The following is a 15,114-nucleotide window of genomic DNA, read 5'->3' as shown; positions in this document are numbered from 1 at the left end:
TTGGTTGGGTTTTTTTTAGGGGGGGAGGGGTTTTGCAGAGCTCACAACTGCATAAAGTCATACGTGTGCGCGGGACTTACCAATTTTGGTTTGGTAGGAATTAATGTTAAATTTTGTTCGGGAAGCAGCCGAAGCCTATTCTTATTGATTTTTTGGACCACCAAGGGATCTTTATCGTTCGCAAATTGCACACGGGAGACAAAAGCAGGCGACAGAACATGGATAGAGAGGGAAAGAAGATGAAAGGAGACATTTTAGGAAGAAAGCTTTCCATCATGGCTGTGAGATGTCGAACATGAGACCTATCGAATGAGATGCGAACACCATACCTCTAGACCACGAGAGCCCCCTCAAGCTTTGTTGTTGTGAATACAAACGTATATATTGTATAATATTATGTATGAGGAGCCCGCGGGGAAAAAAGGGAATAGTCACTGACTGAAAATCATGAGGGTATCAATTTTGAACGCTTGTTGACTCGTAACTGTATTTCTGTTCTACTGTTGGTTGATCATTGCTGTTAGATTTTCTTTTCAACAAGCATAACAATAAACACCAGTCAAACAAATATAATGGAGTTATGAGCTTTTAAAATTGACACCCTCACAATTTTTAGTTTGTGACAACGCCCGTTTGTCCCCGATGATTCCTCGTATGTATATTTTGTTTTTAATATAAAAAAAAATTAAGACAACTGTCCTGGATGACTTTACAGTCTTGTGATCTGTCCTCAGCGTGAAGCGAGTGCACACACCAACAGACCAGACCCATGCGGTCACTGCAGGAAGCCGGTGACCAAACTGGTCAACAATTCCCACAAACACCGGGCTTGAGCAGGTGGGATTTGTTGTCCTTTCTCATGTTCCTCCTTGTTCATTCTGTGGCGTGTGTCTGTAGTCACACTATTTAAGGTTGTCATGTTGTAGTTACAGTGAGTTGTTTTTGTTTGTTTGTTTGCCAGATTGTTTGTTTGTTTGCTTGTTTCCTGTGGGAGGGGCTGCAGACTTGTAACCCTAGCCTGTGGTATAGACTAGAGCTGTAGGCCTACTATTGAAGAAGAAGAAGAAGAAGAAGAAGAAGAAGAAGAAGAAGGGGAGGGGATGAGAACTGAGGAGAAGAAGAAAAAGTAGCAAATAAAGTCGATCCTACTCTAATTGCCCCCTGTATGAGACAAACACCTGTAGCCTACTACAAACGGCCACCTGTTTTGTCTTTTTTTTTGGGGTGGGGGGGGGGGGGGTTAACTACATTGTAATGACTTTGTTTAAGACGGGGCTACCAGTCACATCAAAGACCGCTATTTTTCTCTGGGACAGGTGGTGGCCGCATTGGGCAAATGGTCGCTTTTAAGAACAAGCGGGCTAACCCAGATTTTGGGGGTTTCCAGAAATCTTGACCTACACCAATAGTGGGCATTGCTCTACCTCTAGAAGAAGTTTGGTTTCATTAGTGTGTATGTTTGTTTGGTTATAGAGAAAATTCTCCTTGTCTTTTAAAGAAACTGAACAAGGGGCACTTACCTTCGATTTTCTTCAAACAGCATTTTTGGGGATAGGCCCCCTTGTGCCTAAAAGCGACCAATTTCAACTGTATACATGATGATGAAAAATAAGTAAAGACTTATATAATATAATAACATTATAACCGTGTTTCTTGTTTCTTTCAGTTTCAAGGTCAAATTGCGTGTGCTCAACCGGATGTGGTCCCGCCCAGGGCCACGAGATGATGACCCTCAGCACGTCACTGGACTCTCCCTCAAACGATCCACGGTTCAAACAGAGACAAACAGAGCAGCAGTATCTCAATAATCGTACTATAGAGAGTGCCATTAGCTCAGCTGGTATCACGCTAGACTGCAGTGCAGACAGCCCAGGTTCGGATCCCCAGCCGAGAGATTCAGGACTTGGGTTGTGGAGGAGTTTTTTTTTGTTTTTTTAACTCACTTGCGACTGGGCCCTTTCACCAGCCACAAGCATTGAAGACTGGTGTTTTGGGGGGTATTTCAATAAATCACCACAACTCTCAGAATTACCCTATTGTAATCATTTTTTGACACAGTAAAGTAACATTCAAGCTTAATCTAATACAAAAAACTAAAGTTGTCTAAGTTTAATACTTTAATTTGTACGATTTTTTAAAAATTGGCATGAATTTGATTTTCGAAAAATTTCCAGAGACGTGACAAGTAGAATGAAATTCACTGCAACAACAAAAATAAAAGTTCAAAGTGTTCTGGTTTGACTTGTATACATGTGCAAGTGTTTGGTGAAAATATAAAAGCTGGTCTGTGCATTGATTCAGACCCATACACTGAATTACATGAGACAGATGTACGGCACGACGTTGTGATTTCGTTGCGCGAAAAACAACACCGGTACTAGTGCTAGATCTAGCCCTAGAACTACGACTCGGGCCGTGTTCGGGTACATATCCAGGATCCTAACTATTAGACACATCATATTCTGAGACACTAGAACTAGTAAAACGCACAGAAGTATAGAAAACGGCGAAATTATGTGATTCTTGTTCATGCGACTTCTTCGACCGTTACTACGACGCGACTGTCGGATTACTATGAGCTGTATAGAAAAAAACAAAGCGCGAGTTCCGGTCTGTTCAACCCCAGTTGGGGTCACTGTCTTTCACCTTCAATAACTTAAAAACTACCGGCCCCAGAGATACGAAACGAAGTCTAAGTAGCTCAGGCTTGGCCAAACAAGGGTACGAGGCGGGTCTCGCGATCCGTGCGTGATTTGTAGAGCGAAAAAAAAATTCCAAAGTTGGTCACGCAGGGCTTGTGAGACCCGACGCGAGCGTCATGGCGGGGGTCACGCAACTGTTGTGTGACCCGTCTGAAGTGAGTTAATAAATGACCCTCCACCAATGTAGCTCAATCAAATCAGATATGGGCGTTAAATCGGAGGTGACGCCTCTATATTGTCCCTACTTACTTGTGTTGATTTTAAGGCAGATAGATTGAAAGATAGATAGATAGTTTTAAATGATGTAATGTGCTCGTTTGTTTGTTTGAAAAAGCTTGTAAGAAACATGACAAGACTATGCTATACTCACGAAAAACATGATATTTCAGAAGGTAAAAAGTTTTGAAAGTAAGACTAATCTATACTATTGACATGAATTTGGGGTGCGGCTTTGTTTATAATGATTATATTGATGTGTACGGATGTGGTGGGGTAAAGTGGTTGTTCTTTTATTCTGCTTGTTATTCTTGTGGTGTACATGAGAGTATATGATGTGCCCACCTGTTCCTACAAGTTCCTATAAGAGTATTTTAAAGAATCTAAATACAGTAGATTTGTCTGCTCAGTCTAACAATGTATGTGTGCGTGTATATTGACTTAAAAAGGTGTCAAATGTGGTTGCATGCGTGGTTATGTTGTGCGTGTGAATTCTTAAATATTCTCGTATTTTATAATAAAAAATCATACACATGTTCGTGAGTTTGCTTTTTGTGTGTGTACAAGAGCATGTTTAATCTTACTGCTTGGAAAAACTGCATGGTCCTTTGGTTTGTGATGTCAAGTCATGAAAGAAAGAGAGGAAGAATTTTTTTCTTCCTAATTTTACACTGAACGCACCTGTTGTTCTGATGCTTGCTCTACATATGCGTAAGTTATGTAGTGTGAAGTTTGTAGAGAGCCTTTCTTATCTCGTGTGTGGAAACAAATAAAAAAGATTGTGCTTCTGTGCACATTTGCTCCGAGATACGGATTTGTTTGGGGGGGGGGGGTTTGACAAATGCAAGGTCTTGATGTTTCCTCCTTTATTTTCTTTTAACTTGAACTTGTTGCCACACCTCTCCTAAACAAAACAAAGCAAACAAAACAACAAACAAACAAAAAATCAAAACCCCAACCCACATTAAATAATAACAACAACATCAAAAAGAACTAAAAAATTATGAAATCTAAATGATTGGTGGCACATCGTATCCGTGCCGATTTGATTAAAACTGCACCTCAACTACATCAATCAACAACAGCAAAGGGGGGAAAAAATCAACCCCTAAGGTAACGATGATTTCAATGCAATGCGAGCGGATATCTCCTGATGTCTGGAAATCCACGGAAAGTTCACTTTTGAACCGTATGACCTGACTGCTACTAATAAAGTTTCCCATTGACAACTCCAAGGGGTTAATGAACAAGCGTCTCAACAAGTGGTTGCAGTAGGGCACTTTACTCTTCATAAAATAGATAATTCTGTCCCCGTAGAATTATGCAAACTTAGAAGGCCAAATTATGCACAAAAAAAGCAAAATTATGCAAAAATTATGCAAGTTACCGTAACACCATTCGCGACATGTTTTGCACTTTTTCAACACGAAGTTTCATGATTTGCATGTTTTGTGTACAGAAAAATTGAAAACAGAACATATCAGTATCAGTAATTATTAATTGTTTTGCCAAGAAACGCCCCCTTTTGTTGAAAAGTAGTTGAGTAGTTTCTCTCGAACCTCGTGCCAGTTTTTGTCAACCTGTAATAGTAATAGTAAAATGTGCGACAACCATTTTGCTCACGTCTGGCTTTCCTCACTTGTTTGTTTGTTTGAGTAAAGAGAAGCACATCGACACAATAAAGGTCATTTAGTTCTGTGAAAAAGTAAGACATACAGACAGAAACAACCCCCCAGTAAGGTCTTCTGAGCGTCAAATATTAGAGGTGTACAAGATAGTAACAACCACTAAGAAAGAAGGAGGAGAGATTATAAGAACAATAGATGTTTGAGTTTGATAGGAAAGAAGGAGCAAACCACACCAGTGTACCCATCCGCCAACTACCCACTTCGTTTAGTTCAGCTTGGTTGAGTTTTGGTCAGAGTTTTATATGACATGCAGCACAAATAGGTCATATAAGTAAAAGAGTCGAAGATTAGAGGTGTTACAAGAGGGTCCAAAGACAATAGAAAAGGAGGGGAGATAAAGATGATAGATGCTTGATAGGAAAGAAGGAGCAAACCACGCCAGAGCACCCGCCAACCACCCACAAAGAAAAACAGACAAAACAGGAACTATAACAATTAGTTTGACGAAATATTTGGAAGCAAAATCCAGCTTTTATTATATTAAAAACAACCACAACAACATAATAATAAACGTATTGTTTGTACGTTGTTGTTTTTTAAAGAATTCCACTAAAAGATTCCAACAGCTGCTTTTTTCAGGACTACAAGATACAATGGTGCAAAACATGGTCAGATCCAAACCAAGGGAACAATATATGACCCCCAGTGCACACTGCCAATTGGATTCAATCGAATCAAGTCAGAGCCGGCAAGTCAGATTTTCCTAAATGGAGGGGCCAAAGCTACCAGTTTGGCAAAAAGTACAGAACTAATTTGACTTGCAACCTTGATAACCATACTGACTGCTCAACGTAAAACTGTCATTTTATGTCATTTTTTCAAAGTGGCATATGGTGGAGTTTTACTCTAAGCAGTCGAAATGAATTCGTTTTCAAAAGACGTAATAGTCGAATTGAGTAAAAATCGGTCAAATTGCATCAAAATGGTAGCTCTTGCCCGCGTTCATAGTGGAAAATCTAGCAAGCTACCAACTCGATCGAATGTATTCTGATTGTCAATACGCACCAGGTATTTTAAATTACACTTGATTAGATAACAAAGGAACAAGAGAAGGTGTCAAGGCAGAAAGACCTGGCTAGGAACACCACACAGCTGTTCATTATGTACACTAAACGTTTAATAAATAAATGTATGACTGACTCTGGACGGTACGTCATCCGCAAACTTGAACTTTTCCATTCCAGGTTTCCATCATCCGTGAACTTTAACATTTCTAACCCAGGGTGTCATCCAATCCAAGTACCATCCGTGAAAAAGCCGTTCCATTCAGGAAAAAACTCAATTGCTACCTAACGAAGGAAAAGTAACTTTTAACACAAGATGTAACACATCCAACAATAACTCCCTAACTCCCCTCCTTCAAAGAAAAAGAAACAGAAACATCAGCAGCAAAAATCCAAAGCGAACTAAAACTACCTCCAAAAAGCACAGAACATATAACCCTTCGCCCAAAATATAACTAAAAAACAACAAAACCAAGCAGAACCCCTTAATTAACAAGTAATTTACTTACATGAACTTCATCTTAGCTTTAAAAAAAAATATTTAAAAAAGATGAAAAAAGTGAATTATTAAGTCTAAAATTATACCTTAAAGGCATAAGAATCAAGAATCACCACCATGTTGACACAATTTTTGTATTGTTACTCACAATTAGAATCTATACCTCAGCCAAGCAATCTTCAAATCAAAACCTTTAACATTACTGGGAAGTTCCTTGTGACAAGCCCAGCCTATTTTAGGTCGTAAATGAAGAGCTAGTACAAACAAGTACAATTATTATAATTAATAATAATTACACAGTATTATTTCATAAACAAATGGAGCAGTAAAAACAAAAATCGCACGGGACCCACCGGGCTCTACCCTCTAAACCATCACAGTTGTGAATCAAAACTGTGTTCTTTCTATCTCGTCAATCAACATTGTCCATAGAACATGTCGGAAAAATCCGTTGATTTGTAAAAGATAAAAGGATAATAAAATTGGGGGAAAAAAGTATAAACTTTGTTTAGAGAAAATGGATAATACAACAACCTTTAGGAAAATGTTTCCATAGATTGCTGACACATTTCAAAACAACCATTAAAAACATTTTTTTTTCTGGTGGTCAATTGAATTTAGGCTTAACGTTGTCATAAAAGCAGCCAAAAAACATATTCAAGTCAAATTAAATGAAGCTCAAAATGGACTTTTGGATTATACTTGGTTGTAATATTTTGGACCCTAATTCATGGCAAAGACCAGCGATATGTCGGACGCTTGGAGATAAAAGTATGTATAAGCTACAAAAAATGACAAAACGATTATGGAGTCAGTGTCTACAAAGATATAATTTGACAAAAACGCAATGTGTAAACGCACAAAACCACTGGGAGAACAATCCATGAGTCGGATTAAGTCATTCCGAACGTCTTGCAGACCAAAGCCAGAGAAAATAAAGTGAACTCAGTGGTTCAAATACCCAAGCTCTGACAGGTACGTGAGACTAAAACTGACACTCAAAGACATTTCATGATATAAGATATTATGAGATCTACTGCTTTGCAGCTGTGCCAGAAACTATTCTCAGTTTTCAAGACTGACAGTTTTTGTTTTTATCAATCGCAAACTCACTGTGGGCGACATTAATTACTGAGTCGACTGGCAGGCCGGACTGAAACTGTCCACCGGTTACTGTTTGCCTTTGCCTCTTCTCAAGGCAACCGCAAAACCAATCAAAAACAAACTATCTTGCAGAGATTACATATTTTATGCACAACGTCAAAGATAACTTCTCATTTTATTATTTGTGATATATAATATATATATAGCTTGATACAGGTGGTAAAATTGAAATTAACAATATGACTAGCTGACAGGTCTTTCTGAGGGGAAGAAAACCACTATAAAATAAACACAAAAAGAAGGAATGTCTGTGAAAATTGTGCAAACTTTCTAAAAACTAAAAACTAAAAAAACATTGGAGTAAAATCTGGAAATATATGGGACAAATTCGACATTTCAAAAGGAATGTTGAAAAACAGTTGTACATCAACGACATCCAAAATACAATAAATTTTTAACAAAAATTAATTCTCAAAAAGAACACAAGTTTGAGCATAGAAAGGTGGATTTTTACAAAAATTCTTGACATATTTTTGTCATTCTATTAGCCATCAGTGACTTCAGTTCCACGTTTGGTTAAATAAAGACCAACAAGCATGAGCCGTCCGAATAACTCGTGCTTAGGACAAGAAGTCGCCTCTCCCGCCTCCCCAACCCCAGCCCAGGTTTACACCCAAAACCCTTACCCAGAGAAGGTCAGAAAAATCTGTGCTATAAGTATTTCCAAAGTTCCAGCAGACACAACTTAATGAACAAAAAAACCACTCAGAACAAATTCCATTTTACGGACCTGAAGTTGTAAAATTTGCGAATGTAACGAGAAAATTAGATTTTACTGTACTTCGGGACAGAACATTGCAATCCAGATCTTCTTCTTTTAATGAGATTTTACTTTCTGAAAGAAAAGTAGACTCCGGTCCAGATATATTTAAATAATGAGATTTTTGCAGTCTAAAGGGTAGCAAGACTCAGATCCCACAATTATAAAATCTTTGACAACATTTTACTGTCTAAAAGGAACAAACATTCAGATGCATGTGTGTCACAGCATGGAGGAATCAGGCACTCATCAATTTTATACCACATGGGGTTATCGATATCATCTTAAAGCCTCTTCATTTGCCTTAAACTTTCGGTGAAAAAAATTATCTATGTTGAAAAGAAGTCGAAATATTTACGATTGAAAGAGGTCAGGGTTGCCCGGTTTCAGAGGTAAAATTAGCGAGAAAATGGCGGCCAAAGTTTGGTAACTATCATAGCCTGAAAGTTCTCGGAAACTGAACATTTACATTTTTGTGCCTTTAATCAAGGTTTTTCAGTAAAATCCACATAAAAATGTGTTTTAAATGGACATAAAAGGTGTTGAGCCAAAAAAAGAAATTCAGAAAAATTTGCCCATTGGCCAAATAAATGCCGATTTCTTTTTTATTATTTTGACGAGCCCCTCATTTCACCATCGTGCTTCACATAGACCTTGGTACCTAAAGCAGTTGTGGAAGGCTATCACAGCGGAAAGTTTTGGCACGTACGACTCACGAACTGGGAACAAGAGGCACCGGGTTCGTCCCGGCACTAGGACAGACAGACAATACCGGGACCAGAAACTGACGTCAGTCACTTTGTTTTACTCCTTCCACAGCTGTCATTGATAGGTACTGTTAATAATCCAATCTGGTCCATAAGCAATTCTATATAAATTGGAAAAAAAAAAAAGTGGATTCCACTTAAACCAAACACGGTTAATCTGAAAACAGAGTATACCAAAATATAAAAAAAACCACAACTTTTTTCCCTTCAAATACAGCAACTTCTCTAAACCAAAAACTCGGCTTAACCGAAAAAGTCAGGCAGCCACACAGATCAGCAGACTCAACAGTGTATAAGACAGGACGCGATGGAATCAGGCACTCGTCAATTTTGGGGCATACAGAGTTATTGTTATCTTGATTTAGGTGAAAAAAATTCCAGGCTATCTTGAATAGAAGTCGAGATATTTACAATTGAGGGATGTGGGGGTAGCCTGTTGTCAGAGGTAAAATTAGCTACAAAATGGCCGCCAAAATTAGGTAATTTTATTAGCTTGAAAGTCCTTAAATACTGAAAAATGACACATTACGTGCCTTTCATCAACATTTTTCTATACAATTTGTGTTTTTACAGTCACAGAAAAGGTGCTGAGCAAAAGAACAAAAATTCTTTAAAAATTGCCAATGTGCAGAAAAATGCATGTATCTTCGATTGAATTATTTTGACAAACGCCTGATTTCACCAAGCTGCCTCACATATACATTTTCAAAAAGTTGGCAAGTCCAAAAAGTGAACGAGTTCAGGCACAGAATAAACAAAATATCCTATACAACTTTTATGCAATTCTGAAAGCAAGAGAAGTAAGTTACCGGTATTTTTCATTCTTTAAAGGCACATTCAAAATTGTAAAACTTAATTCTAAAAAAATTGACTTAGTTATCATGTCAAGAATACCCTGTACTGAAATCACAATTATATTAAACAACAAATTTCAAGCTTTTTCTCTACAATCACAAAAAATAATGTGGGTAAAAAAATCCCCCATATATCTATCACCGTAGATATTCCTTGGTCTTCTTCTTCATCATCTTCTCCCCTTCCTCTCCCCCCCCCCCTCCCCCGACCGCATCTCGAGCCAAACCTTCACTGAATGTGGTTCAGTTCTCTCAATTCCCTTGACTTTCTTTTAGAACAAATCAAAATTGCAAATATGTAGGAAAAATAAATCTCACTATCATTGTAAATAATCCGATCTGGTCCATAAAGCATAAAGCAAAATAAATTGGGGGAAAAAAAAGAGAGAAAAAGTAGAAATAAGGAATGAACAGAATAAAGGAAACAATAAAAAAGTAACGGAACAGGGTGTAGAAAAAGAGAAAAAATTAAAAGATGGAGGGAGGGGAGACAGTGAGAGAGAGAGAGTGAGAGAGAGAGAGAGAGAGACAGAGAGAGAGTGAAAGAGAGAGAGAGAGAGAGAGAGAGAGAGAGGGAGAGAGTGAGAGAGAGAGAGTGAGTGAGAGAGAGAGAGAATGAGAGAGTATGCAATAAAGCTTACAAGAATTTAATCAAACTGCATCCTAAGATACACAATAACGAGAGAATGAATCAAAGTGAAGTCAGTGACACGAACTTCACAACAACCACTAGACATGACACACACACAGACGAACACACAGGACCGGTAAATGACAAGGACAGACGACTGGAAACTACGTCGACAGTTGACCAGCTGTCACATGACAGATGGCTGACGACACTGCTGACTCAGCAACTGACTGGCTGGCTGGCTGTCACTCGTTAGAAGACGGATGGATGACCAGTGCGTCACTCACTGCTCCTTGTGGTCAAGGTCGTGGGAAGTGATGAAGTTGAGCAGGTCAAGGCGGGTGGCGATGCCGAATATCATCTGCTTCTTCTCCACTTTCCCCTCTGTGCCATCTGTCGAGAGATATTTATTTTTTGTTTCGTTTGATTTGTTTATTTTTCAGTTTTAGTAAGAGTTTTACGGCACTCCTATAGGTGCTGAAGATTAGAGGTGTTACAAGAAGGTAACAAACACTAAAAAGAAGGAGAGGAGATGAGGACGATAGATAGGAAAGAAGAAGGAAACCACACCAGAGCACCTGCCAGCTACCCACTTTGTTTGTTGGAGTAAAGAGAAGCACATCGACACAATAATCGTTATTGAGTGCTGGGGGAGAAAGTAAGACAAAGAGACAGACAAATGGAAAGTAAAAAAGTAGAACCGACCAGTGACGTCCTTCAATCACCCACTGTTTAGTTTGAGTACAGAACAGAACAAGCATTTGGAGAACGGGAAAAAAGCAAATGAAACATTTGTTTGTTTTATTTGAGTAAAGAGAAGCACAACTACTACCAGAAAATGAGGGAGAGTAAACTATCATAGAGCCATTGTTAAGTGAGAGGCCCTTTACTTCCAGCCCTATACATGTATACACACACACACACACATACACTCGCGCGCACGCACACACACACACACACACACACACACACACACAAGTATACTAGGCCATACACACAAATGCACACTGGCACACACACACACACACACGCACACACATGCACACACACACACACACACATACACGCACGCACATGCACACACACACACACACACATACACGCACGCACATGCACACACACAAGCACACATACACACGCACACACATGCATACTTGCCCACACACACACACATGCATACTTGCACACATGCACACACACACACACACACACACACACACACACACACACACACACACACACACACACACACACACACACACACACATACATACATGCATGCACAGACAAATAAACAAATGCTTGAAGTCGGCCTATTTCCAACATAAACAGAAACATGTACAGTGTGACACATACAAAACGCCACCATAAGTACGATTGAACCTGCTCTAAAGGCCACCTGTCCAAGACAATCACCTGTATATATATGACCACAAAGTCCCACCTCCCTCTTACTTTTTTTCTATGCTATGAAGACACTGTCCAAGACACCCACCAGTATAAGACAACCACTTTTCTTCCCAACAAAGGGTGGCCTCCTTGAGCAAATTCAACAGTATTTGTGACATGATCAGAAACACAAGTGAAACATACAGAAAGCCACCATAGATCAGATATGGTCACTGTCGCAAGCTATCGACTTAAGTCCAAATTTGGAGAATCTAAAAACTTTTACACCCTCCCAAAGCTCTTTCAAAAAAGCAAATTTCAATATTTCCAAAATGCACTTTATTTAAAGCTATGGTCAAGGCTTACAGTTTTCTTGCACTTCAAGACTCCTGATAGGAACAAAGCACCAAAAGCTAGTTTTTTTGTCTCTGATGTAAAAAGTACCCAAACAGACTTAAAAGGATCGCTAGCGACACCGATGGTATTCTCAAACAACTACAGACAAAACAAGTGCAAATCGCAGGTCTAAAGGAAAACTATTTTAAGTGACATATTTCGGAAAAAATTGAGATTTTTCAATGGCCTTAACTTCCACCAAGGGACTCAACTTGTGTTAAAACATCAGAGCCGTAACTTCAAAAATTACTGAGTTACATACAGCGCAAAGAAAAATTATTCTATCTCCTACTTGAGAAAACATTTTGAGGAAAAGTTTTATATTACGTGGTAGTTACAATACTTTTCCCACTTTAAAAAATTGTCACCTTGGTAGAAAATGAAGAAAACTATTGTAAGTGCTCAAGCCAGAATACTTTTCTTCTCAAAAGGCTCTACCAAAAACAAACGAAACTATCCCAAGTGCCACTTTAGAACAGTTTTCCTCATACTTTTTATTCAGAAAAAAGTGTTTAAGTGACACTTTGTTTGATTTAACTAGAATGGAAAAAATTGATTAGAAAACAATTTACAAAATGAGCCAATGTTGTTTTCTTCTACACGACATGTGAATTCCGGATCTTAGCATTGAGTTCTGTTGAAATAAAAGTTTTTTCCTTCTCCTATAAAATTTGCAAAATGTCAAAATGTTCTCCTGTAGACCCAAGAAATAGCCCCCAACAATTCCACAAAAACACACACACACAAACACACCATCAGACTCACACTGCCTCTGGTTATGAACAACCAGAACAAAATGATCCGTATCCAGCACTCTCGACAGTTCACCAAGGGATGTGTCCATACGGATCTGAAATACATCATTGAGGGATTGAGTATTTTATGTTCTACGGCACCTATATATTGCCACAATTTGGACAGATAAAAAAGCACGCAAATAAGTTGGGAGTCTTCCAGTTTAAAAAATCAACTGTTCAGTATAAGACCCCATCAGATGTCACTTTTCAAAATGGCACATGGTGGAGTCTCACAGTAAGCAATCAAAATGATTTTTAACACTCTGCAGCTTTTCACCAAATATCATTTACTAAGCCAAAACTACACCGCCGTAAGCTGACAAAACGCCTTTTTTCCCCACACAACAATTTCGAGAAAAAAGAGGGGTTTTTTTTGTCAGCATAACCATTTAAAAACAGGGTTATTCCGAAATTTGAATTATAATTTATTAAACAAACTAGTCAAAGTTTCACTTTGATCTTTTCACATAAATAGGGCAACTGATCAGGCTTTCTATTTAACAAATAAAAAAATATTGGTGCCAAAACGAAAAAAGGTGTTTTGTCAGCTTACGGCAGTGTAACAGTCAAACCTGTTCTATGGACTACCTGTTCAAGACAATCACTTGCACAAACAACCACTTCCCATTTCTTCCCTGGTTTGTAATATTCTGTACTATACCGATGCTGTCCAAGACAAACACCTGTCTAACACAACCACTTTTCTCCACAACAATGGGTGGCCATTTTGGATAATTTCAAGTGAATATCTTTATCAACTTCCATCTTCTGAAAGCACAGAGACTGGGATGCAAACACAATGACAAAGACATTGACAATGCACCATAATCCAAACTCTTACAATGCTATTGTCAGAAACAGCAAATGAAATTCTCCTTTACAGACTTCATTGTAAATACTTTACTTCACAACAAACATAGTCCAACAGAGGATGCCAGGTCCAACCTGGGCTAAGTTTGATACAGTATCCCGGCAGAAAGATGGAGATTCTTAAAAAAACATGCAAATATGTGAACAGGAATTAACTCATTCTTTGTGACCTAGTATAATCCAGGACTAGTAAAGACAAACCTGCTCTTTTTTAGTAGAGATTTTACGGCGCTGGCAACTGCAAAAGGTAATTTGAGCACCAGAACGAAGATTAGAGGTGTTACAAGAGAGTAACAAACATAAAAAAGAAGAACAGGAGATAAAGACGACAGATGTTTGATAGGAAAGAAGAAACAAACCACACCAGAGCACCCACCAACCTCCCACAAAACCTGCTCTAAACGCCACCTGTATAAGACAACTACCTGTACAAACGGACGCTTCCCATTTCATGCCTTGTGTATTTTTTACATTATAATTACATGGAAAGCAAAAAAAGGAGAACAATGGGGTGTGTCAGATTCTCCTTACAAGACAAGCTCTGCTGAATAAAATAGAATATAGGAAAATACAGTACTATGGCCACTTAAAATGACACAAGACCAAAGTGAAAGAGATGCCTGAAGGAGGGATGTGGGGCAAGAGAGCCAGGGGAAGACAAAGAGAAAGTTGGATAGACAACATAAAAACATGGACTGGCCTGGAAATAACAGAATGTGCAACGGCAGCAGCTCGCGACCGTGAAGGATGGAGGGTCATTACACGTCAACCTCTGAGTCCAGGTATCCAAGTGTAAGATGGCTACCTCTCTAAAATGACCACTTTTCTCCTCAACAAAGGGTGGCCGTCTTAGACAGTTTTGACTCTATATCAAATCATATTCCGTGTGACCTCTCACCTGTTTGAACTGCTTGTACATGACCTTTGACACAGGGTCGCTGGGCCGCACCCTGTTCTTCACAATCTGAGCCATCATGTTGCCCACGGTAGCCATTCCCAAGATGCTCCTGAAGGGTAAGAGTTTCGAATTCAAGTAAACCAGAAAGATTTTAAACAAAAAATGTTTCATTAGTATGTACAATAAATGTATAATTACAACTGGCAGAGGCTGTGGAAATTACAAAACGAAGCTGAAGTCTCACTGGATTCATTCTAATATAACTAATTTTGAAGTTTTACACTTGTGTGCCCTGTTCTTTCTCTTTATCAGCTGTCTGTCTGTTTTTTAAACATGCATGCGTGGACACACAGAAGCACACATACTCACACACACACACACACACACACACACAAACGCACACAGCATCACCCACTACGGGCACCTGATCAAAAGTGCTCTCTGTTCAACACACACACACACACTCACCTAACCCCTCC

The 15,114-nt window shown here is 38.8% G+C and overlaps 1 protein-coding gene and 1 long non-coding RNA gene across 2 annotated transcripts in view; one reads left to right on the top strand and one right to left on the bottom strand.

The window, feature by feature from the left end:
• LOC101859593 overlaps positions 1–1,935 on the top strand; it is a 6,060-nt gene extending 4,125 nt beyond the window's left edge. The window contains exons 3-4 of the long non-coding RNA XR_001185202.1: positions 735–837; positions 1,667–1,935. This is a non-coding gene — a long non-coding RNA (uncharacterized LOC101859593). The remainder of the gene's footprint in view (positions 1–734; positions 838–1,666) is intronic.
• An 8,275-nt stretch (positions 1,936–10,210) lies between these two features.
• LOC101861389 (cystathionine beta-synthase) overlaps positions 10,211–15,114 on the bottom strand; it is a gene marked incomplete in the record, with an annotated part of 58,498 nt that continues 53,594 nt past the window's right edge. Inside the window, 3 exon segments of the mRNA XM_035972121.1 lie at positions 10,211–10,678; positions 12,824–12,920; positions 14,636–14,744. Of these exon segments, the coding sequence (XP_035828014.1) occupies positions 10,569–10,678; positions 12,824–12,920; positions 14,636–14,744 (316 nt within the window).

Source organism: Aplysia californica, unplaced genomic scaffold, assembly GCF_000002075.1.
Source record: "Aplysia californica isolate F4 #8 unplaced genomic scaffold, AplCal3.0 scaffold00583, whole genome shotgun sequence".
NCBI lineage: Eukaryota > Metazoa > Mollusca > Gastropoda > Aplysiida > Aplysiidae > Aplysia > Aplysia californica.
Note: the sequence above shows the minus strand (reverse complement) of the source record. Positions and strands in the feature narration are given on the sequence as shown.